The 25,930-nt window shown below is 44.1% G+C and overlaps 1 protein-coding gene and 1 pseudogene across 4 annotated transcripts in view; both read left to right on the top strand.

The window, feature by feature from the left end:
• Nucleotides 1-18,870, top strand: part of ZNF468 (zinc finger protein 468) — a 52,649-nt gene extending 33,779 nt beyond the window's left edge. For 2 of the 4 annotated variants that reach the window (XM_054672742.2, XM_063802242.1), the window contains exons 2-5: nucleotides 3,063-3,150; nucleotides 8,200-8,326; nucleotides 12,130-12,247; nucleotides 15,278-18,870. In XM_054672742.2, the coding sequence (XP_054528717.1) occupies nucleotides 3,136-3,150; nucleotides 8,200-8,326; nucleotides 12,130-12,247; nucleotides 15,278-15,401 (384 nt within the window). In that variant the 5' untranslated portion in view covers nucleotides 3,063-3,135 and the 3' untranslated portion in view covers nucleotides 15,402-18,870. The remainder of the gene's footprint in view (nucleotides 1-3,062; nucleotides 3,151-8,199; nucleotides 8,327-12,129; nucleotides 12,248-15,277) is intronic. The other 2 variants (XM_054672741.2, XM_063802241.1) reach the window with 1 other exon arrangement.
• LOC129137968 (zinc finger protein 860-like) lies at nucleotides 16,795-17,593 on the top strand (annotated as a pseudogene).
• Nucleotides 18,871-25,930: the final 7,060 nt, after the last annotated feature.

Raw genomic sequence — 25,930 nt, 5'->3', positions numbered from 1 at the left:
AGGCCAGTCCCGTCCCCGGTCTTTCTGCCATAGGGCAATGTATACGTTTCCTATCGCGTAGTTTTCCTGCTCAAAACCGTTTTTTGACTCCTTCCGCACTGCTCTTTTTAAAGTCCTCACCCTAGAGGTGTATCTCCACCCTGTGCGCCTCCCAGCCTTACTCTCCTGGGTTCCTGGAGCACAGCGCGGCGACCCCAGTCCCGGGAAGGCCGCGTTCTCTGCCTGGTCCTGGGATCCTGCGGATCCCACCCTTGTCCGAAGGCGGCGTCGCTCCCCACCTCCCTCCTCATGCTGGGCCCTGCTGCTCCCCAGGTCTCCCCTCCGCAGTCACCGCGTCCCCTGAGCCCGCGTTGGAGAGGTGCCTGGGGCTTGTCCTGTGACACGGGGTGTTCTTGCCCGCCCAGCTCCAGCTCTGGGAAAATGCGCTTCTCCGAGATGCAGGAGTCTTACTCCAAACCCTCTTGTGATTGTGTGGGCCAAAGGGATCAGGAGACGGAGAGAGGGACTGAGAGAGCAGTAGAAAACCTGAGACAGAGAAAAGAAGAATGAGAAAGACCCATAACAGATGGCAAAGTAGAGGATGGGTGAGGGATTTGCCAAGAGACAGCAAAAGTGATAAAGCAAAAGATAAGAAAGCAGGGGGAGAAAAGCAACTGGAGAAATGTAGAGAAAAGCTAGATGTACAGAGAGATGAAGGACAGACAGCAAGGTAGGGAGAGGGGCAGAAATGTGGAGGCTCATCAGAGTGAGGGAGAGGAGGAGAGATGTGGAGCCAGGGCAGACAGAGCAGAGTGGTGCTGGTGGCAAGGAGAACAGAGGGAGAAGCACAGCAGGGAGGACACCTGGGGATCTGGGGTGCCCGATTGGGTCCAGGGGGTTATAACAGAGAAGAGAGAATTTAACAGGGAGAGCAGAGGAGGCGCATAGATGGGAGAAGAGGCAGAAATGTATGGAGATTGAGGACGATCTAAAGATTGGGGAGAAGGAGCAGCAAGAGGTTAAATAAGTTGCAAGGATGGAGCCCAGCTAATTTTTGTATTTTTAGTAGAGATAGGGTTTCACCATGTTGGCCAGGTTGGTCTCAAACTCCTGACCTCAGGTAATCCACCCACCTCCACCTCCCAAAGTGCTGGAATTACAGGTGTGAACCACCTCAGCTGTCCACCTGTGTATTCTTGATTGAAAAAATTTGCTTATGTCTTAGTTCTACAGCTGACCCTGTTTCCCTGTTTTCAAGGTCAAGAGCTGTGTGTTTACACTTCTGCATTTTATAAATGTTACTGGGATTTTCTTGTAAGGAAGAATTCAGTGTTGGGAGTCAATTTCATCAGAACCTTTCAAAAGAATTTTCTGTAACCCAGGCATGTGAAAAATGCTTCTCTAATTTTAAGAATGGGATGATAAGACCAACCCATCCCATTAGCCCTTCCAGGCCCCCATGTAAGAATTCAGGTACACCTTCTCACTCATCTCAGACCTTCTCAGGGTAACTTCGTGAAAATGTTTCCCACTCTGCGCCCCAGTGAACCTCCCTGCATCTTTGCGACGAAGGGCTAGACCAGAAAAGCTCAACCTAAGTGATCCTGACCCCTGAAATGATTGGCAAAATAGAGGCGGTGTCTGGGTGTGGCTTTTTTTCTGGTAGAGGGGAGTGCCCAGTTGTAATTAGAATTTTCAGTGGGATGCAGTACCCCAAAAATGAAAAAAAAAAAAGCAGAAGAATGGAAGAAACAGAGCGGTAGACTCAGAAACAGAGAGGATCTTCGGAGGCCTTTGTCTGTATTAGAATATCACAGCTACATCTAAAGCAGGTCATGTCAGTGCCTGGCAGGGAACCCTCCACCTGCTTCCCGTGTTCCCCAGGACAAAAGCCCAACTCTTCACTTTGGCTCCACAGCCCTGTGTTCAGGGTCCCTGCCAGTGTCCAGCCTCCTCCTGGGAGCTTGCCCTCATCTGACTCCCTCTGCCCCAGTCACATTTGCTTTTCTCTTTTTTCAAACATCAAAATCCTTCCTGTCTCAGGTTGTTGTCCCTGCTCTTATTCAATGTTTCTAAATGAAGATGGCACTGTCCCTTTCTCCTTCAGGTCTAGGCTCAGAGCTGTCTCCCATGCCCTCCCACCCCCATCTGAAGTTCCCTCTGCCCATCAGTGTCTATCACATTACTCAAGTCTTCTTATCTCTGTGTCAATCCCATCAGAAATGCACTTTTTTTTTTTTTTTTTTTTTTCAGACTCACTCTGTCCTCCGGGCTGTGAGTGCAGTCTTGTGATCTTGGCTCACTGCAACCTGTATCTCCTGGGTTCAAGCAATTCTTGTGCCTCAGCCTCCCAAGTAGCTAAGATTACAGGTGTGTGCCACCACACCCTGCTAATTTTGTATTTGTATTTGTATTTTATTTTATTTTTGAGTCTTACTCTGTCACCCAGGCAGGAGTGCAGTGGTGTGATCTCGGGTCGCACAGATTCAAGCAGTTCTCCTACCTCAGCCTCCCGAATAGCTGGGATTAGAGATACCCACCAATCTCGGCTACTTTTTGTATTTTTAGTAGAGACAGGGTGTCACCATGTTGGCCAGGCTGCTCTTGAACTCCTGACCTCAAGTAATCCACCCACCTCGGCCTTTCAGAGTGCTAGTATTACAGGCATGAGCCAATGTGCCCGGCCCAATTTTTGTATTTTTAGTAGAGACAGGCTTTCACCATGTTGGCCAGGCTAGTCTCAAACTTTTGAGCTCAAATGATGCTTCCACCTCAGCTTCCTAAGTAGCTGGGACCACAGACACACAGATGCGCACCACCATACCTGGCGAAGTTTTTGTATTTATGGTAGAGATTTCCTGAAGGGGAGCTCACCCCAGCCCAGCTCCCCACTGCTGCAGCGTGTGTGTGGGCTTCTCCAGGAGGAGAGTGGGGGTTTTCCTGTAGGAATTTTTTGTTCATTGTGCAGTGGGCAGCAGAGGGGACCGTATTTCCCAGGGTGAGGTCTCCTATGTTTGTGTCATTGTGTTAAGGGAGGGGGTGTGTTGATTCTGAGCAATAAACAACATATTTTTAACATTCAGGATTGACTTCTAAAGACTCTTGGTACGTGAGGAAGAAACCCGGAAGAGGAAGAGGAAAGCAAAGGAGTCAGGGATGGCTCTTCCTCAGGTGAGATGATATCCTCGGTGGATTGTTCTGTCTCCTTCCTTTCAGATACCCTGGGCCTTGGAGTTGGGAATATCTGAGTCTGAATGACCTGCCTGACATGTTTGCTCACCCTCACTTATGCCTTCCTTCAGTCCCTCTCATCTCACTTAGATTCCGTCTCTCATGACCCAGTGACATGAACTTGGGAAGAGGCTGCACTGGGCAGGTCCTGGGAAGGGCTCACACCCAGACATGGATGGAGACGGGGTGAGGGTCCCGTGGTGTCAGTGCTGTTGGGCAGCAGGGATTGTTCAGGGGCCACATCTGGATGCACTGTCAGCTCACTGTGGAGCAGGATGAGAGCAGCTGCCAATGGGAGTCACATATTAATATGCACGAAGTACGTGGTAAATTCTAGAAAAGGAGACCAATAAGGGAAAATCTTTTCTCCCTGATTTTATACCACACTTTTAGGTAATTGAGTGAGTTACTGTGTTTCTGACTCCAAAAATCTTACTAATTAGAATGGAAAGTTCATACGTAGACATGAATAATTAATGAATGATTCCTTCATTATTATTATTTTTTGAGATGGAGTTTTGCTCTGTTACCCAGGCTGGAGTGCAGTGGCGCGATCTCAACTCACCGCAACCTCCGCCTCCTGGGTTCAAGTGATTCTCCTGCCTCAGCCTCCCGAGTAGCTGGGATTACAGGCATGCGCCACCACGCCCAGCTAATTTTTTTGTATTTTTAGTAGAAACAGCATTTCAGCATGCTGGCCAGTCTGGCCTCAAACTCCTAACCTCAGGTGGTCTGCCCGCCTCAGCCCCCCAGTGTGTTGGGATTACAAGCACAAGCCACCATGCCCAGCCCCACCAGTTATTATTAAATATAAATGGTTATATTTCACCATCACATGATGTATATATTTGTTTTGTGGTAAAACTCCAAGCAAAGCTGCAGCTTAGACCCTTGGCCATAAGGCATCTCCTTTCCCTGTCACATCCTCCACCCTCCTTCCAGCCTCACTGGGGAGCCGCTACTGTCAGTTCTGTGTTAGCTGTCAGAGCAAGTCTCGTACACGTGTATTTCTGCATCGTTATGAGACTTTAAAAAAAATTCTGGGCCGCGCGCGGTGGCTCACACCTGTAATCCCAGCACTTTGGGAGGCTGAGGCGGGTGGATCACAAGGTCAGGAGATCAAGATCATCCTGGCTAACATGGTGAAACCCTGTCTCTATTAAAAAATACAAAAAATTAGCCGGGTGTGGTGGTGGGCACCTGTAGTCCCAGCTACTTGGGAGGCTGAGGCAGGAGAATGACTTGACCCTCGGAGGCAGAGCTTGCAGTGAGCTGAGATTGCACCACTGCACTCCAGCCTGGGCAACAGAGGAAGACTCCATCTTAAAAAAAAAAATTCCATTGTAAATTTAAAAAAATTTTTATATTTTTTTTTACTTTACTTTTGGGGCTACGTGTGAAGGCTTGTTACAGAGGTAAACTCACGTCATTGGAGTTTGTTGTACCAATTATTTCATCACTCCGGTATCAAGCCCAGTACCCAATAGTTATTTTTATTTTATTTGCTTTATTTATTTTTTTTGAGACAGAGTCTCACTCTGTCACCCAGGCTAGAGTGCGGTGGTGTGATCTCGGCTCACTGCAACATCCGTCTCTTGGGTTCAAGCATTTCTCTGCCTCAGCCTCCTGAATAGCTGGGATTGCAGGCACCTGCCACCATGCCCAGCTAATTTTTTTTTGTATTGTTACTAGAGACGGTGTTTCACCATCTTGGCCAGGTTGGTATTGAATGCCTGACCTCGTGATCCACCTGCCTCAACCTCCAAAAGTGTTGAGATTACAGGCGTGAGCCACCATGCCTGGCTGTTATTTTTTTTTAATTTATTTTTTTGAGACTGAGTTTTGCTCTTGTTGCCCAGGTTGGAGTATAATGGCATGATCTCGGCTCACTGAAACCTCTGCCTCCTGGGTTCAAGCGAGTCTCCTGCCTCAGCCTCTCAAGTAGCTGGGATTACAGGTGCCAGCCACCATGCCTGGCTAATTTTTGTATTTTTAGTAAAGACAGAGTTTCACCATGTTGGCCAGGCTGGTGTTGAATTCCTGTCCTCAGGTGATCCACCTGCCTCAGCCTCCCAAAGTGCTGAGATTACAGGTGTGAGCCACTGTGCCCAGGCCCGATATTTTTTCTGCTCCTGTCTTTCCTCCCACTGCCAAAGTATCCTTTTCACCAAGGCGAGATTCCTTTTCAGTTAAACAAATCTTGCTACTTTTATATTTTTAAAACCTTTATATATAAATATATATATACATACATACATACACACACATCTATACATATACATACATATATACAAACACATATATTTTGAAAATCTGGGGAAAATGACAACCCTTTTTCTTAACATCTAATTTCTTGTGAGTCTGTGTAGGTTTTATTATTTTTTGGGTATATATATACAAAATAGATTTTTGTACTTTGAGTAATTCTGTTTTCATATATTTTATTTCATTTTGAGAGAAGGTCTCACTCTGTTGCCCAGTCTGGAGTGCAGTGGCGTGAGCTTAGCTCATTGCAACCTCCACCCTCAGGCTCAAGCCATCCTGACCTCTGCCTCTGAGGTAGCAGGGACCACAGGTGGGTGCCACCATGCCTGGTTAATTTTAATTTTTATTTTTTGAGCGAAATCTTGCTCTGCAGCCCAGGCTGGAGTTCAGTGGTGTTCTCGGCTCAGTGCAACCTCTGCCTTCCCAGTTCAAGCAGTTTTCCTGCCTCAGTCTCCATAGTAGCTGGGAATACAGACGAGTGCCACCACACCTGAATAATTTTTTGGTATTTTCAGTAGCGACAGAGTTTCACCTTTTTAGCCAAGATGGTTTCCATTTCCTAACCTCGTGATCTGCCCACCTCAGCCTCCTAAAGTGTTGAAATTACAGGCGTGAGCCACCTCGCCCAGCTTTTTTTGTTTGTTTGTTTCTTTTTGAGACAAATTCTCGGTTGCCCAGGCTGGAGTGCAGTGGCACGATCTCAGATCACCGCGACCTCTGCCTCCCAAGTTCCAGTGATTCTCCTGTTTTAGCCTTTCAGGTAGCTGGGATTATAGTCATGTGCCATCACCCGCGGCTAATTTTTTTTGTATTTTTAGAAGAGACAGTGTTTCACCATTTTGGCCATGCTGGTCTTGAACTCCCGACCTCAGGTGATCTGTCTGCTTCAGTCGCACAGAATTCTGGGATTACAGACACGAGTCACCATACCCAGCCCCACCAATTATTATTAAATATATATTGTTATATTTATCATCACATGATGTGTGTGTATATATATATATATATATATATATATTTTTTTTTTTTCGAGATGGAATCTCGCTCTGTCGCCCAGGCTGGAGTGCGGTGGCGCAATCTCGGCTCACTGCAAGCTCCACCTCCCAGGTTCACGCCATTCTTCTGCCTCAGCCTCCTGAGTAGCTGGGACTACAGGCACCCGCCACCACACCGGGCTAATTTTTTTTTATTTTTAGTAGAGATGGGGTTTCACCGTGTTAGCCAGGATGGTCTCGATCTCCTGACCTCGTGATCCGCCCGCCTCGGCCTCCCAAAGTGCTGGGCTTACAGGCGTGAGCCACTGCGCCCGGCCTATAATAGTTATTTTTTCTGCTCCTCTCCTTCCTCCCCTCCTCCACCCTCAAGTAGACGCCAGTGTCTATTGTTTTCTTCTTTGTGTTCCAGTAAATATTTTACTTTGATATTTGATTTTGCTAATTGTAAATTTACATGTTGTCATGTTAGTAAACATGGCTAGCTTGTTCTTTGACATCTGCATTGGAAATTGGCTGAATGACAACACGTGTGTCCTTTGCAATTTTTCCCTGTATAAAGAGTGCCATAGTGGCTGCCTCTGTGCACGCCTGCGTTACTACAGGTATCTGAAGATTCCTCCAGGTCAGGCAGTTGAAAGGGTGATTGCTTCTTCTGGGATGGGGCATTCCCTGTTTTCTTAGATCTGACAAGATTCCCCCTGCCCGCAACTGCCAAAGTGTCCTTTTCCAGCAAGATGAGATTCCTCTTTCGTTAAACAAAACTTGCTACTTTTTATATTTTTAAAAATTTTATATATGTACATACACATCCCCACACACATGCACACACATATACATATAAATACATATATACACATATGTATATATTTTGAAAATCTTTTATATTTTGAAAATCTGGGACAAATGACAACCCTTTGTATTCACATCTAGTGTTTTGTGAGTCTCTGTAGGTTTTATTATTTTGTGAACATATATATACACGATTGATTTTTGTACTTTGAGTAATTTTGTTTTCATTTATTTTATTTTATTTTGAGACGGGGTCTCGCTTTGTTGCCCAGGCTTGAGTGCCCTGGTGGGATCGCAGCTCACTGCAACCTCCACCCTCAGGGTCAAGCCATCCTACCTCTTTACCCTTCCAAGTAGCTGGGACCACAGGTGCTTGCCATCACACCTGGCTATTTTTTTTTTTTTTTTTTTTTTTTTTTTTTGAGACAGAGTTTCTGTTGCCCAGGCTGGAGTGCAGTGATGCGATCTGGGATCACTGCAACCTGTGCCTCCCAGGATCAAGTGATTCTCCTGCCTCAGCTTCCTGCATAGCTGGGATTACAGACATGTGTCACTGTGCCCAGCCTATCTTTTACTGTGGACGTTGTCATCTTTTAAGATATCAGTTGTGCTCTCTCTCATCTAGATAATGAATGTCACTTGGTGTGTCTATAAAAGTTTCAAACATTTTTATAACAGGAACCCTACATTGATTTTTTATTTGTTTATTTCTGTTATTTTTCACAAACAAGAAATTTATCCTGAGAGTATGTCTTGATAATACTCAAAAAGTGTAATAAAACACATCTGGGGAGACATCATGTGGTGAGAAATCCCTTATTTGGATTTGTCAGAACATTCTCTACAGTTAAATCCCTGCTTTCCCCTCTCCTCCTCTCATTTTTTGTAAAGATAAGAACTCCTCCCATAACCATTTGCTTAAAATGTGTTTTCATTTCAGGGTCTATTGACATTCAGGGACGTGGCCATAGAATTCTCTCAGGAGGAGTGGAAATGCCTGGACCCTGCTCAGAGGACTCTATACAGGGATGTGATGCTGGAGAATTATAGGAACCTGGTCTCCCTGGGTGAGGATAACTTCCTTCCTGGGGATGTTCCCTTGTGTATCTTTGCATTTTCTCTTGTTTCTCTTGGGAGTTGCATCCTTGCTTGACTAAAATGGAAGCCGTATTGATTTTGAAATGAAAAGCTTCATGATGTAGCATCTGGACTTTCACTGTCCCCTTTGTTTAGACGTTCTGCATTCTTCATGATACCTCAATGTGGGTTCCAGGACTAAAGTAGGCATAAAACCTTATGGCAGCCTGGTCGTGGTGGCTCACACCTGTCATCCCAGTACCTTGGGAGGCCAAGGCATGTGGATCACTACGGGTGAGGAGTTCGAGACCAGCATGGTCAACATGGAGAAACCCCTTCTCTACTAAAAATACAAAAATTAGCTGGGCGTGGTGGCACATACGTGTAATCCCAGCTCCTAGAGAGGCTGAGTAAAGAGAATCACTTGAACCCAGGAGGCCAAGGTTGCAGTGAGCGGAGAACACACTGCTGCACTCCAGCCTGGGTGACAGAGCAAGACTCTGTCTCAAAAAACAAAAACAAAACCTTATGGCAGACTTTAAAGATATCCAGTTTCCTGTTCGCTTCTCCTATGCTTTTGACTCGGTATTCTTGGAAGAGAGCTCGATGTCCACATATTACATATTACAGTGCTCCCTCAGCATTCAGAAGGAGGCAGTAGGTGGAGCAATTTGTGAACTGTTTTCCTAGATCCTTTGGTAATGTCTTCTTTCCTACTGAAACCTAGGGCTGGGACTCTACGAAAGCTCCAGCACTTTATGGTCCTTGCTTTTTATAAGCAGGAGTCTCTTTCTGACCTGTTATCTCCATATTGGAGCAAAGGAAAAGCCCTGGACTGTGGAGAGTGAAGTGAAAATAGCAAAAAAAATCCAGATGGGTGGGAATGTATTACAGGTGTAAACGCAGGTAAGAGCTCAGATGGGCAGAGTGGAAGCTCCGCCTTCAAATAGTGTGTGAGGAAACTCTGCAACTGGGAGAATTCTGTGGGAAAAGGAAAGTTTAATTTTTCACATCTCTGAATGGACATCTTTCTGAAGGGGGCCAGCCCCTCCACACCTGTGGGTATTTCTCATCAGGTGGGATGAGAGACTCAGAAAAGAAAGAAGACACAGAGAGAAAGTATAGAGAAAGAACAGTGGGCCCAGGGGACCGGCACACTCAGCATGCGAGGGCCTGCATCGGCGCCAGTCTCTTGAGTTCCCTCAGTATTTATTGATCATTACTTTTACTATCTTAGCGAGGGGAGTGTAGCAGGGCAACAGGTGGGGAGAAGGTCAGCAGGGAAACATGTGAGCAAAGGAATCTGTATCATGAATAAGTTCAAGGAAAGATACTGTGTCTGGATGTTCACATAGGCTAGATTTATGTTTCTCTTCACCCAAACATCTCAGTGTAGGAAAGAGTAACAGAGCAGTATTGCTGCCAGCATATCTCGCCTCCAGCCATGGGGTGCTTTCCTCCTATCTCAGAAGAGAATGAATGGGAATGGTCGGCTTTACACCGAGGCATTCCATTCCCAGGGATGAACAGGAGACAGAAGCCTTCCTTTTATCTCAACTGCAAAGAGGCCTCCCTCTTTCACTACTCCTCCTCAGCACAGGCTCATTACAGGTGTCAGGCTGGGGGATATAAGGTCTTTCCTTTTCCACGAGGCCATATCTCAGGCTGTCTCAGTGGGGGGAAACTTGGACAATACCCAGGCTTTCTAGGGCAGAGGTCCCTGCAGCTTTCCGCAGTGCATTGTGTCCCTGGTTAACTGAGAATGGAGAATGGTGATGACTTTTACCAAGCATACTGCCTGCAAACATATTGTTAACAAGGCACACCCTGCACAGCCCTAAATCCATTAAACCTTGATTCAATACAGCACATGTTTCTGTGAGCACAGGGTTGGGGCTAAAGTTACAGGTTAACAGTATCTCAAAGTGAAACAATTTTTCTTAATATAGATCAAAATGGAGTTTCTTATGTCTTCCTTTTCTACATAGACACAGTAACAATCTGATCTCTCTTTTCCCCACACTTTCTTTGCACCCACTTATCTCTCTGCTCTTACTTTCTTTCTTTTCTTTCTTTCTTTCTTTTTTTTATGACAGAGTCTCACTCTGTCACCCAGGCTACAGTGCAGTGATATGATCTTGGCTAACTGCAGCCTCCGCCTCCCGGGCTCAAAGGATTCTTGTTCCCCAGATTCCTGAGTAGCTGGAACCGCAGGCGCTCACCACCATGCCCAGCTAATTTTTGTGTTTTTAGTAGAGGGGGGTTTCACCATGTTGGTCAGGCTGGTCTCAAACTCCTCATCTCAAGTGATCCACCTGCCTCGGATTCCCAGAGTGCTGAGATTACAGATGTAAGCTGCCATGCCTAAACATTGTTACTATTTTAAATAGTTTGGTCTTTTAGTTCTTTGTAAACATATAAGTGGTTTAAGCATGATTCCAGTGTGAATATAACAACGTTAGTGTCCATTCCTTTCAGTACTTAGAAGTGAAGTGTGTTGTACAGATATTTGGGCAGAGGTTATTGTTGCAGGTATGTTAAACATCTTAAAGTTATAGCATAATAACAAAACTTAAAATTTCCATAACCTGAACGTGTGCAGTGGCTGACACCTGTAATCCTAGCACTTTCGGAGGCCGAGTTGAGCAGATCACCTGAGGTCAGGATTTCAAAACCAGCCTGGCTGACATGTGAAAACTGCAACTCTACTAAAATTACAAAAGTTAGCCAGGTGCGGTGGTGGGTGGCTGTAATCCCAGCTACTCAGGAGGCTGAGGCAGGATAGTCACTTGAATCCGGGAGGCGGAGGTTGCGGTGAGCTGATAACACACCATCGCACTCCAGCCTGGGAGACAGAAAAAAATAAAAATCCATAACCTGCAAAAACTACTTCTTCTCCACTAGAATTTTTTTATTTATGTCAGAATTATTTCTGTGTATGTTGCATTTCCGTTAACATATATGTACAGTGTTTTTCATGCCTTTTATTTTAAATAATGAAAAAAGTTTAGTTATGAAGAAAAGGTATACATATGCCAGTTTCTGTATCTGTCCTTTTATTAATTAATTACTTTATGTATTTATGAGATAGAGTTTTGTTCTTGTCACCCAGGCTGAAGTACAATGCTGTGATCTCAGCTCACTCCAAACTCTGCGTCTCGGGTACAACTGATTCTCCTGCCTCAGCCTCCTGAGTAGCTGGGATTACAGGCATGCGCCACCACAGCCATCTAATTTTGTGTTTTAGTAGAGACAGGGTTTCTCCTTGTTGGCCAGGCTGATCTCGAACTCCCAACCTCAGGTTATCTGCCTGACTCATCCTCCCAAAGTGCTGGGATTACAGGAATGAACGACCACACCTAGACTGTTTTTTTATTTACCTTTACTGGAGAACTTTATTTATTTATTTAGTTAGTTAGTTAGTTTTTTGAGATGGAGTCTCACTCTCTTGCCCGGGCTGGAGTGCAGTGGTGTGATCTCAGCTCACTGTAACCTCCACCTTCTGGGTTCAAGCAGTTCTCCTTCCTCAGCCTCTCCAGTAGCTGCGACTACAGGCGTGCACCACTATACCCAGCTAATTTTTGTATTTTTAGTAGAGATGGGGTTTCACCATGTTGGTTTGCCAGGATGGTCTCGATCTCCTGACCTGGTGATCCGCCCGCTTCAGCCTGCCAAAGTGCTGGGTTTACAGGCGTGAGCCACCACACCCTGTCTGGAGAACTTTATATAGGCTTGTTGGTTGGAGTTACTCTTTAGCCTTCTTTCATTTCTTTTTTTTTTTTCTCTGAGACAGAGTTTTGGTCTGTCACCCCGGCTAAAGTACAGTGGTGTCATCTCCGCTCACTGCAACCTCTACTTCCCAGGTTCAAGCAATTCTCCTGCCTCAGCCTTCCAAGTACCTGGGACTACAGGTGAGTGCCAACATGCCAGGCTAATTTTTTGTATTTTTTTAGTAGAGACGGAGTTTCAGCTTGTTAGCCAGGATGGTCTCAATCTCCTGACCTGGTGATCCTCCCGCCTCAGCCTCCCAAAATGCTGGGATTACTGGCAGGAGCCACCACACTTTGCCTGTCTCAAGGTTTTTAAAACATGTTAGTGCTAGTAGATGGCTTCAAGTATTGCAAGTTTTACAGTACAGACTCTTAACTTCCTTTGTTTAATAAGATTTGTCAGCCCTTGGTGATGTTGATGATGAGACGCTCCTGTTCCTGTCTCTGTCATTTCACTGTCCTGCTAGAAATAGCTTAGACTGGCTGGCCGCGGTGGCTCACCCCTCTAATCCCAGCACTTTGGGAGGCTGCAACAGGTTGATCACTTGAGGTCAGGAGTTAGAGACAAGCCTGGCCAACATGGTGAAACCCCATCTCTACTAAAAATGCAAAAATTAGCTGTGCATGGTGGCGTGCACCTGTAATCCCAGCTACTTGGGAGGTTGAAGCAGGACAATCACTAGAACCCTGGAGGTGGAGGTTGCAGTGAGCCAAGATCATGCCGCTGCACTCCAGACTTGGCAACAGAGTGAGACCCTGGGCTGAGGAGGGAGAATCACTTGAGGTAGGAGAATCATGCCACTACACTGCATCCTGGGTGATAGAGCGTGACTCCATCTCAAAAACAAACAAAAAAGGAAGTAGCTTAAACTGGCAGGCTTAAGAGACAGAAATTTATTTCTAATGAATTTGGGAAGTGGGAAATCCAAGAGCAAGGTGCCAGCCAAATTGATTCCTGGTGAGAGCATTCTTCATGGTTTAGCCCAGCCATCTTCCTGCTGTGTCCTAATACGGTGGAAAGAGGAACAGGCAATGACCTCTTTAATGTCCCTTTATAAATGCACTAGTCCTATTCACGAGTAGTCAACACCCATGACTAAATTCTCTCAAGGTCTGCATCTGCAGGGACATCCTCTTAGAGAATACCACATCTACCAAAGCTTATTTGAGAAGTAGTTATTTATCTTATTTTATTTCTTTGAGACAAAGTCTCATCCTGTCACTGAGGCTGGAGTGCAGTGGCATGATCTCATCTCACTGCAACCTCCGCCTCCTGGGTTCAAATGTTTCCTGCCTCAGATTCCCAAGTAGCTGGGATTACAGGCGTCTTCCTCCATGCCTGGCTGATTTTTTTGTAGTTTTAGTAGAGATGGTGTGTCGCCATGTTGTCCAGGCTGGTCTTCAACTCCTGACTTCATGATTCACCCACCTCAGCCTACCAAAATGCTGGGATTACAGGCATGTGCCACTGCACCCGGCCGCTAGTCAATTCTTATTCCTGGTAAAGCTGTGTATTTTCTTGACCTCATATATCAGAAGGTAGTGATCTTAACATCTATTTCAGTTCTTACACTGTGTGCTGGTGGTTAAGTACAAGTTTTGGCTTTTTTCTTAAGAGGGAATTGTTTAGAATTCTTCAGTCTGTATAAATCTACTTATTATTTTCTTGCTTGTTTTATCATGGGTTGCAATATTTGATTAATTGATTTTTATGAATTTATATATGAGTTTTCGGTATGTGGTATGCAATATAACGGACACACTCCCCCCATTAATGTCAGAAAGTGCCACAGGGTGCAGTGGCTCACACCTGTAATCCCAGGACTTTCGGAGGCCAAGACATGTGGATCACCTGAGGTCAGGAGTTCGAGACCAGCCTGGCCAACATGGTGAAACCTGATTTCTACTAAAAATACAAAAATTAGCTGGGCATGGTGGCACATGCCTGTAATCCCAGGTGCTCAGGACCTAAGGCAAGAGACTAGCATGAACCCAGGAGGTGGAGGTTGCAGTGAGCCAAGATCGTGCCATCGCATTTCAGCCTGGGTGACAGAGCGAGACTCTATCTCAAAAAAACAAAAATACAAAAAATTTTTTAAAAAGTCACAACATAACTGTTCCACATGGATATAGGTAATTTTGTAACAGTTATTCAGAAAAATATGGTATTAACATTTTCTTTTCTTTTTTTTTTTTTTGAGACAGAGTCTCACTCTGTTGTCCAGGGTGGAGCAAAGTGACACAATCTCAACTCACCACAATCTTTGCCTCCCGAGTTCAAGCGATTATCATACCTCAGCCTCCCAAGGAGCTGGGATTACAGGTGCCTGTGACCATACCAGATACTTTTTGTGTCTTTAGTAGAGACTGGGTTTCACCACATTGGCCAGGCTGGTTGAACTCCTGACCTGAGGTGATCCACCTTCCTCAGCCTCCGGAGTTACTGGGATTAGAGTCACAAGCCACCATGCCATGCCTTTTTTTTTTTTTTTTTTTTTTTGAGATGGAGTCTCATTTTGCACCAAGGCTGGAGTGGAGTGGTGCAATCTTAGCTAACTGCAACCTTTGCCTTTTAGCTTAATGCAATACTTGTGACTCAGCCTCTGGAGTAGCTGGGAGAGCTGGGAGTACAGGTGCTGGCCACCACACCTGGCTAATTTTTGTAATCTTCTGTTATCTTGTCAGTGCTGTGATTGTTTGACAATAGAGAATTTCCACTAATTTTGGTTATTCTTACAAGAGCTTGTTGTGGATTATTTACCAATATAGTATATTGTGTGGTTCTTTAGCATTTATTTGTATACCCTAAATACACTGTAAATATGGAGAATATATATTTTTCTCTGATGTGACAGTGATATGTATTTTGCACAGTGTGACACACTTTAGGGTCACAGTGGAAAAACACTCCTTTCTTTAGACTCACACGTGTTTGTGCCCTGTCAGTGTTTTGTCATGATATTGGGAATAGGCTTCCATAGAAATGATTTGAAGCACATGTAATCGCCCTTTATTTATTAAAGAATCTTACTCCATTTGTGTTCCTAAACTTTGAAGCTCATGTTTGGGAAGTTGAAAATAAGTATTGTTTTTTTCTGTGATATTTACGCATTTCAGTATTATATACCATCTGTACTTAATTGGAAACCTATTGGTGTTTAAATTTTGTAGATATCTCTTCCAAATGCATGTTGAAGACGTTGTCATCAACAGGGCAAGGCAATACAGAAGTGATCCACACAGGGACATTGCACAGACAAGCAAGTCATCACACTGGAGAATTTTGTTTCCATGAAATTGAGAAAGACATTCGTGGCTTCGAGTTTCAGTGGAAAGAAGATGAAACAAATGACCATGCAGCACCCATGACAGAAATCAAAGAGTTGGCTGGTAGTACAGGCCAACATGATCAAAGTCATGCTGGACACAAGCCTATTAAAGATCAGCTTGGATCAAGCTTTCATTCGCATCTGCCTGAACCGCACATATTTCAGTCTGAGGGGAAAATTGGTAATCAAGTTGAGAAGTCTATCAACAATGCTTCCTCAGTTTCAACATCCCAAAGAATTTCTTGTAGGCCCAAAACCCATATTTCTAATAAGTATGGAAATAATTCCCTCCTTTCTTCATTACTCACACAAAAATGGGAAGTACACATGAGAGAAAAATCTTTTGAATGTATACAGAGCTTCAAATCCTTTAATTGCAGCTCACTCTTAAAAAAACATCAGATAATTCACTTAGAAGAGAAACAATGTAAATGTGATGTATGTGGCAAGGTCTTTAATCAGAAGCGATACCTTGCCTGCCATCGTAGATGTCACACTGGGGAGAAACCTTACAAGTGTAATGAGTGTGGCAAGACCTTTGGTCACAATTCATCCCTCTTCATTCACAAAGCGCTTCATACTGGAGAGAAACCTTATGAATGTGAAGAATGTGACAAAGTTTTCAGTCGCAAATCACACCTTGAAAGACATAAGAGGATTCATACTGGAGAGAAACCATACAAATGTAAGGTTTGTGATGAGGCTTTCGCATATAATTCATATCTGGCAAAACATACTATACTTCACACTGGAGAGAAACCTTACACATGTAATGAATGTGGCAAAGTTTTTAATCGACTGTCAACCCTTGCACGCCATCGTAGACTTCATACTGGAGAGAAACCTTACAAATGTGAAGAGTGTGACAAAGTTTTCAGTCGCAAATCACACCTTGAAAGACATAGGAGGATTCATAGTGGAGAGAAACCTTACAAATGTGAAGAATGTTGCAAAGTTTTCAGTCGCAAATCAAACCTGGAAAGACACAGGAGGATTCATACTGGAGAGAAACCGTACAAATGTAAGGTTTGTGACAAGGCTTTCCAGAGGGATTCACACCTGGCACAACATCAGAGAGTTCATACTGGAGAGAAACCTTACAGGTGTAATGAGTGTGGCAAGACCTTCCGTCAGACATCATCGCTTATAATCCATCGTAGACTTCATACTGGAGAGAAACCTTACAAGTGTAATGAGTGTGGCAAGGCCTTCAGCCAGATGTCATCCCTCGTATACCATCATAGGCTTCATAGTGGAGAGAAACCTTAATAGTGTAATGAGTGTGGCAAGACCTTCCATCACAATTCAACCCTGTAAGTCATAAGGCAATTCATACTGGAGAGAAACCTTACAAGCATAATGAATGTGGCAAGGTTTTTAATCAAAAAGCAACCCTTGCACATCACCATAGACTTCATACTGGAGAGAAACCTTACCAATGGGAGGAATGTGACAAAAGTTTTCAGTCGTAAATCAAACCTTAAAACACATAAGAAAATTCACATTGAAGAGAAACCATACAGAGGTAAGGTTTGTGACAAGGTTTTTGCATATAATGCATATCTGGCAAAACATACTAGAATTCACACTGGAGAGAAACTCATTGTAAGTGTAATGAGTGTGGCAAGATCTTTGGTCAAAATTCACACCTTGTAATTCATAGTGGAGAGAAACCTTACAAGCGTAACGAATGTGACATGGTTTTTAATCAACAATCACACCTTGCAAGTCATCATAGACTTCATACTGCAGAGAAATCTTACAAACGTGAACAATGTGACAAAGTTTTCATTCACAAATCCAGCTTCAAATACATAGGAGAATTCATACTGGAGAAAAGCCATACAAATGTAAGGTTTGTGACAAGGCTTTCGGGAGTGATTCACACGTGGCACAACATACTAGAATTCACACTGGAGAGAAACCTTACAAGTGCAGTGAGTGTGGCAAAGCCTTTAGTGGGCAGTCACCACTTATTCACCATCAAGCAATCCATGGTATAGGGAAACTTGACTAATGTAATGATTGCCACAAAGTTTTCAGTAATGCTACAATCATTGCACATCATTGGAGAATCCACAGTGAAGAGAGATCTTACAAGTGTAATAAATGTGGCAAATTTTTCAGACATCGTTCATGCCTTGCATTTCACTGGTGAACTCATGCTGGAGAGAAACCTTATAAATGTCATGATTGAGGCAAGGTCTTCAGTCAAGCTTCATCCTATGCAAAAATAGGAGAATTCATACAGGAGAGAAACCTCACAAGTGTGATGATTGTGGCAAAGCGTTTACTTCACATTCTCACCTCATTAGACATCAGAGAATCCATGCTGGACAGAAATCTTACAAATGTCATCAGTGTGGAAGGGTCTTCAGTCCAAGGTCACTCCTTGCAGACCATCAGACAATTCCTTTTGGAGACAGTTGTTTCGAATGCAGTGAGTATAGCAAACCATCAAGCATTAATTGACATTAGAGTCAAATCAGCCTTGACCTGAGTTTGTTGATTTAACATTGATTTCAAGCATTAATTGCCATTAAACTGTTTATGTTAAGAGGATTGCACTGGGGGCCATGGCTCATGCCTGTAATTCCAGCACTTTGAGAGGCAAAGACAGGTAGGTCACTGGAGCTCACGAGTTTGAGAACAGCCTAGCCAACAGATGGGAGCCACTTTTCCCAGCCTTTATTTTCTTTTTCTTTTCTTTTTTTTGAGATGGAGTCTTGCTCTGTCGCCCAGGTTGGAGTGCAGTGGCACAATCTCAGCTCACTGCAACCTCCTCCTCCCAGGTTCAAGCAATTCTCCTGCCTCAGTCTCCCGAGTAGCTGACACTACAGTTGTGTGCCACCACACCTGGGTAATTTTTTGTGTTTTTAGTAGAGACTGGGTTTCACCGTGTTAGCCAGAATGGTCTCTATCTTCTGACTTTATGATCCACCCGACTCCACCTCCCAAAGTGCTGAGATTACAGGCGTGAGCCACTGTGCCTGGCCTGTTTTTTGTTTCTTTAACAAAAAGTTATAGGGACTTCTATGAGTATTGTACTGAATCTAAATCACAATTGGGTATATAATCATTGAGCGATATTCGTTTTTCCAATCAGTATGGGATTTATATCTATTTATACATGTTTTTAATCATTTTGATCAATGTTTATAGATTTCAAGGTACAAACCTCACTTTTTATGTTTATTCCTAAATATTTCTTACTTTAAGTTCTTTAGCAAATGGAATTGGTTTTGAATTTTCTTTTAAAATTATTTATTGTTAATGTATGGAAATTCAACTAATTTTTGGTGCTGTTATTCTATTCTGCAAATAAACTGAATGTGTTTATTAGTTCCAGTTGCATTTTGGTTGACTCTTTGTGATTTTCTTCACAGAAGGTCATGTCATCTACAAACAAATAAAATTTGACTTCTTCCTTTCTGATTTGGATGAGTTTGATTTCTTCTGCTATTTCATTGTTCTGGCTGGGACAGCCAGTATTGATTGAATAGAAGGGGTGAGACTATTCTTGCATTATGTGAGATCCTACAGGAAAAGCATTCCATTTTCCCTGATTGGTTATTTCCGCTGTGGTCATTTCCTGGATGGTCTTTGTATTGCTGAGGTAAATTTTCTTCTGTATCTATTTTGTTTGGGATTTCTATGATGACTGGATGTTGACTTTTGTGAAATGCTTTTTCTCCATGTATTGAGATGATGTGGTTTTCATCTTTCATTGTGTTCAAGTGGTATATCACATGGATTTGCTTGACTATGTTGAACCATCCTTGTATCTCAGAAATAAGTGGCACTTGCATATCTACAATCCTTTTAATATCCTCTTGAGTACAGTTCGCTAGTACAAGGGGTCTTCAAGAAGTTCATGAAAAAAATACATATTATGAGAAAATTGTGCATGATGTCACATTTTTTGCACCAAAATAAACTGGCACAAATCTGTTACGACATGTCTGAACAGGGTCTAGTTTGAGGCACTCAGAAGGGGAAGACATGAGTTTGAAAAAAGAATCAAAGCAATGTACATTTTGCTAAAATTGAAACAAGAAGAAACATCAAATTTATGATGAGAGCAGATGCAGTGGCTCAGGCCTGTAATCCAAGCACTTTCAGAGGCCGAGACAGGTGGGTCACGTGAGCCCCGGTATTCAAGACCAGCCTGGGCAGAATGGTGAAACCCCCTTCTCTACAAAAAATACATAAATTAGCTAGGCATGGTGGCACATGCCTGCTGGTTCAGCTTCTGTGGAGACTGCAGTGGGAGGATGGCTTGAGCCTGGCAGTTCGAGGCTGTAGGGAGCTGTGATCATGCCACTGTACTCCAGCATGGGTGACAGAGACAGATAGTGTCTCAAGAAATGAATATGGTGAAATTTGGGTAGAGGAACAATGAAATCATTAATGCTTTATGAAAAGGTTATGGGGACGATGCCCCAAAGAAATCACTGTTTTGTAAATGCATAAGTCATTTTAAGTCGGGACAAGACAATGTTGACTAAAATGTAGAAATTAGCTTGGTGTGGTGAGTGCCTGTAACACAGCTACTCGGGAGGCTGGTAGAAGAATGGCTTTCATTTTGGAAGCAGAGGTTGCAGTGAGCCGAGATCGCACAACTGCAGTCCAGCTGGGCCACAGCAAGACTCCGTCTCAAATAAAATAAAAAAAATAAAATAAATAAAATAAAAATAAAATACCACTTCTCAAAAAAGCTTTGATATAATCTTATGAGGTAACATCATTGTTTTGCAACTATAATATGTGTTCAAAATATTCTTCTATGACCCCACATTTCATTAGATATATTTTTTAACCATTTTAAAACTGTTTTTCTATGAAATTTATTGTGTTCAGTTTACATTGAGGACTGCATGCTTTCTAGTCTGTATCATACATTGGAAACATTTTCTGGTACCTGATAAATGATTTTAGATTGTTTCTATATGTACTTGATAAAGATATCAAGAACTTTTTCTTTATGCTAACATTAAAATTTAGTTGAAGTAGCCTATTATTCCATTTTCTTTCTTTATGTCACCTGATAAAATGGTGAGCTGTGAGCTGCTAAGTAAACGTTCCCCTCAAGTTCCTCTGGTCCATAATATTTTTTGCAGATGTTCAAGGATGGGCAGAATTGACTTGGAACCTTGTTCCAGCAAAGCCCGTGTGTTCAAGAAGAAAACATTTGTTCAGATCTCATTTGTAACGCTGCTTCTCTTTCAGTGTTTTAAACACCTGTAGCTAGGGGTTCACAATTGTGTGTATTTTGAATGTATTACTGTCATTTTTCTGGGAAAATAATTACATGTTTAGGATTCATGCCATCAGGACCTTAGACATTGAAAGAGACATTTCATTTGCTCAGGTGTATAAAATTGTCCTGGAATGTTTTTTTTCTTTCTTTTTTTGAGACGGAGTGTCACTCGGTCACCCATACTTGCATGCAGTGACACAATCTTGGCTTACTGCAACCTCTGCCTCCCAGGCCCAAATATCCACCCCAGTCAGTTCTTAAATGGCTGAGACCACAGATGCACACCACCACGCCTGGCTAATTTTTTGTACTTTTGGTGAAGCATCTCCTACTCGAAACAACAGTGACTCAACCAGTAATGTACAGGTGAGGAATAAGACCAGAAAAGCTCAGTCAGAGTGACTCTGACCCCTGAAATACTTTGTCAAATAGTTTGTGGCTTTTCCTTTAGGAGAGGGTGATGCTCAGGTGTAATTTGAATTTTTAATAGATTCCTGTCCTACAAAAATGTAAAAAACAAAAATACCGGAAGGGAAAAAACAAGGGATTAGACTCAAATTGTCTTGAACCTATTCTTGTCTCTGTCCACACCCACTGCTTTTCCTTATCTCATCTCACAGCTTTAACCCACCTACCCATGTCCCCTGCAGGCCTCTCCACTGAGCTCTACAATCCTGTGTGCAGTTGTCTGCTCAGCTCCCTGCTGGGACATCAAACAGGCATCTCCACCTTCACGTGTCCATAAGTGACTTCCTAAACCCCCAAATACATTCCCTTGCAGTCTGCACATCTCAGATGAGGGTGACTGTGTACGTCCGGAAACTTAGCTGAACTTGACAGCATGTATTTTAAATATGGGAAATAAATTACTTTATTCGTAAGTGTTGTAATTTGTAATGTAAAGAGAAATTTGCATGTATACATGAAAGGACTGAGAAGATACATCACTTCTGAAATTCTTTTTTTGTGTGTGTGTTGGAGTTTGGCTCTTCTCGCCCAGGCTGTAGTGCAGGGCTTTATCTCTGTGGGTGGAGGATCATCCAGCTGCTGAGGCAAGAGACTGAAGGCACAAAGTGTTTCAGTATAATAGAGAAAATAGTTAGAATAAGAATAGTCATAATACAAATTAGATATAGAGATGATCATGGACAATTATCAATCATTATTATAAACATTATTAATCATTAGCTTTTAATATTACTCTTTGTTGCATTACTAATATAACCTAGGAATAACTGGCGGGTATAGGGTCAGGTGCTGAAGGGACATGGTGAGAAGTGACCTAGAAGGCAAGAGGTGAGCCCTCTGTCACGCCCGCATCAGGGCCGCTTGAGGGCTCCTTGGTCAAGCGGTAACGCCAGTGTCTGGGAAGGCACCCGTTACTTAGCTGACCGCGAAAGGGAGTCTCCTTTCCTTGGAGGAGTCAGGGAACACTCTGCTCCACCAGCTTCTTGTGGAAGGCTGGATAGTATCCAGGCCTGCCCAGTCATCCCGAGGCCTAAACCCCTCCCTGTGGTGCTGTGCTTCAGTGCTCACGCTCCTTGTCCACTTTCATGCTCCTCCCGTACTCCTGGCTCCTCTTTGAAGTTCATAGTAGATAGTGGTAGAAGAAATAGTGAAAGTCTTAAAGTCTTTGATCTTTCTTATAAGTGCATGGAAGAAAACGCTGACGTATGCTGCCTTCTCCCTCTCTCTCTGCTTCGGCTACCTAAGAGGGAAGGGCTCCCTGTCCTGTGATCACGTGATTTGCTTCACTTTGTCAATCACTTAGAAGATTCACCCTCCTTACCCTGCCCCCTTGTCTTGTATGCAATAAATATCGGCGCACCCAGCCATTCGGGGCCACTGCTGGTCTCCACGTCTTGATGGTAGTGGTGCCCTGGGCCCAGCTGTTTTCTCTTTATCTCTTTGCCTTCTGTCTTTATTTATTACAATCTCTTGTCTCTGCACATAGGGAGAACACCCACTAAGCCCCAAAGGGCTGGACCCTGTAGATCTTGATTCAATGCAACCTCCTTCTCCCAGGTTCAAGCAGGGAGGTGACTTCCAGGTCACAGATAAATGAGGCACAGATGGTTGCAATCTTTTGAGGTTTTTTTTTTGAGATGAAGTCTCATTTTGTCGCCCAGGCTGGAGTGCAGTGGTATGATCTCAGCTCACTGCATCAGCCTCCCACAGTGCTGGGATTACAGGCATGAACCACTGTGCTGGGCCCTTCTTTTGAGTTTCTGATTAGCCTTTCAGAGGAGGCACTCAGACATGCATCTATGTCAGGGAGCAGAGGGGTGACTTTGAATAGAAGGGGAGTCTGGCTCACTAAGCAGTTCCCAGCTTGACTTTTCCCTTTTGCTTAATGATTTGGGGGCTCACAGATTTATTTCCTTTCACACAGCCCATCATTCACCCCACCCCTGGTCCATGTTGCCTGTTCTGTGTGATTATTTTTGCGCGTTTGACTTCCGCTCTTTGGATCCTGGTGAGAACAAGGCCCCAAGGGGAGGGCAGAGCCAGAATGTGGGGCTGTGCTGGGCTCACCCCCTCTGAGTGGAGCTCAGCCCTGGCTTCAGATTAGAGTCTAGAGGCATTTTTCAAATAGAGCTTTTGTGCCGCTTTAGCAGGGATTCTTATTCTGACGGGATGGAACCCACCCTCAGTAATACCTGCAGTGGCGCAGGTGCTTGTCATCTGTGTGCAGCATTGAGCATGGAAGCTCTGAGTCCTCCATTTCTGAGGGCTGAGCTCAGCCTGTGATCCACAGAGAGGTGAGGGGCTGTCCTCTGGATGGGGATTGATCAGGGATGAGTGTGTGCCCGGAAGGGGAGATCAGTCCAGCCCAGCTCCCCACTGCTGCCTCGTGTGTGGTGGCTTCTCCAGGAGGGGAGTGAGATCTGAAGACCGGGGTCAAACACACTTATAGGTCTTCCTGTGGGACTTTCTTATCTCTGCATGATCTCTGGTGCAGTGGGCAGCAGAGGACCATCTTTCTACAGGGTGAGGTCTCCCCTGTCTGTGTGTTTTTGTCGCAGGAAGGGAGTGAGTCATTTCTACATGAAGTTTCATATTTTTTTCACATACGGGATTGATTTCTAAAGACTCATGTTACGTGAGGAAGCAGCTCAGAAGAGGAAAGGAAAGGAGCCAGGCGTGGCTCTTCCTCAGGTGAAGTGATATTCCTCTTTGGATTAATCTGTCTCTTTCCTTTTTGAAACACCAGGTATTTAGTAGCCAGTCATTTCTGAGTCTGAAGCATTTTGCCTGACAGGTTCACTCACACTCACCCATGCCTGCCCTCAGTTCCTCTCAGCTGCTCTGAGATTCCATCTCCTGTGACCCAGTGACATGAACTTGAGAAGAGGTTCCACTGGGCATGGTCCTGGGAAGGGCTCACACCTAGACATGTATGGACACGGGGTGTGGGCCCCACGGTGTCAGTGCTGCTGGGCAGCCTGGATTGTTCAAGGGTCATGTCTGGATGTCAGCTCTTCGTGGACCAGATCAGAGAAACTACATATGAAATACATACATTAATGTGCACAGATATCTGGTAAATTCTGGAAAAGGAGACCAATAAGGGGAGACATTTTGTATGCGATTTCTTAATGCATTTGAAGGCACACTAGTAGACAGGATGTTGGTCTGGGTGTGGTGGCTTATGCCTGTAATCCCAGCACTTTGGGAGCCAAGGCAGGTGGATCACTTGAGGTCAGGAGTTTGAGACCAGCCTGGCCCATGTGGTAAAACCTCATCTCTAATAAAAATACAAAAATTAGCTGGAAGTCATGGCTCATGCCTGTAATCTCAGCTACTCAGGAGGCTGAGGCAGGAGAATCACTTGAATCCGGGAGGTGGAGGCTACAGTAAGCCGAGATTGTGCCACTGCACTCCAGCCTAGGCAACAGAGCAAGACTCCATCTCAAAAGAAAAAAAGGAGAGAGAGAGAGAAAATGTCGCTCTGTAGCTTAGTTCTGGAGTACAATGGCACAATTTAGTTTACAGCAGCCTGAAACTCCTTGGCTCAAGTAATCCCCACTTCAGCCTCCCAAAGAGCTTGAATGATAGGCATGTGTCACCATAAGCGGCTAATTGTTTTATTGATTTATTTATTTTGAGATGGAGTCTCGCTCTGTTGCCCAAGCTGGAGTGTAGTGATGGGATCTCAGCTGACTGCAACATCTGCCTCCTGGGTTCAAGCAATTCTTCTGCCTTAGCCTCCCGAGTGGCTGGGATTACAGGCATGTGCCACCATGCCTGACTAATTTTTTTGTATTCTTAGTAGAGATGGGATTTCACCATATTGGTCAGGCTGGTCGGGAACTCCTGACCTTGTGTTTTTTCACCTTAGCCTCCCAAAGTGCTGGGATTACAAGCCTGAGCCACCGTGCCCAGCCAGTCTCTGCAGTTTTAATGACTTGGAATGGAATGGAAAGTGAAGATACACATCAGTGGTACAGGATGCTTTATCACATCGTTGATTTTACTTATTTTTTTGTTAGTTCAGTTTCAATCTGTCACTCAGGCTGGAGTGCAGTAGTGAGATATTTTCTCACTGTAGCCTCCACTTCCTGGATTACAGTGATTCTTTTGCCTGAGCCTCTAGAGTAGCTGGGATTAGAGGTGTGCACCACGACGCGTGTAACACCGTGATGTGATGTGTGTGCATGAATACGTGGATGGGTAAGCCCATGGTTTATGTAGAAAACACAACATTTGCAATAAGTTTTATTTTTTATAATAATTGTAATGATTTTAAGATTTTTCATTGTTGTCAACTATCACAATAATGAGTTAATAGTAAGAAGGGGCTGGGCATGGTGGCTTATTCCTGTAATCCCAGCACTTTGGGAGGCCGAGTCGGGTGCTCAGGAGTTCAAGACCAGCCTGACCAAAATGGTGAAACCCTGTCTCTACTAAAAATACAAAATCTAGGATGGGCGCGGTGGCACATGCCTGTAATCCCAGCACTTTGGGAGGCCAAGGCGGGCAGATCACGAGGTCAGGAGATCGAGACCATCCTGGCTAACACGGTGAAACCCCATCTGTAATAAAAATACAAAAAAAAATTAGCTGGGCGTGGTGGCAGGCACCTGTAGTCCCAGCTACTTGGGAGGCTGAGGCAGGAGAGTGGCATGAATCTGGGAGGTGGAGCTTGCAGTGAGCCAAGATCGCGCCACTGCACTCCAGCCTGGGAGACAGACCAAGACTCCGTCTCAAAAAAAACAAAAAACAAAAAAACAA

This window comes from Pan troglodytes, chromosome 20 (assembly GCF_028858775.2).
Source record: "Pan troglodytes isolate AG18354 chromosome 20, NHGRI_mPanTro3-v2.0_pri, whole genome shotgun sequence".
Lineage (NCBI taxonomy): Eukaryota > Metazoa > Chordata > Mammalia > Primates > Hominidae > Pan > Pan troglodytes.
The sequence above is the reverse complement of the archived record's forward strand: the minus strand, read 5'-3'. Positions and strand labels throughout refer to the sequence as shown.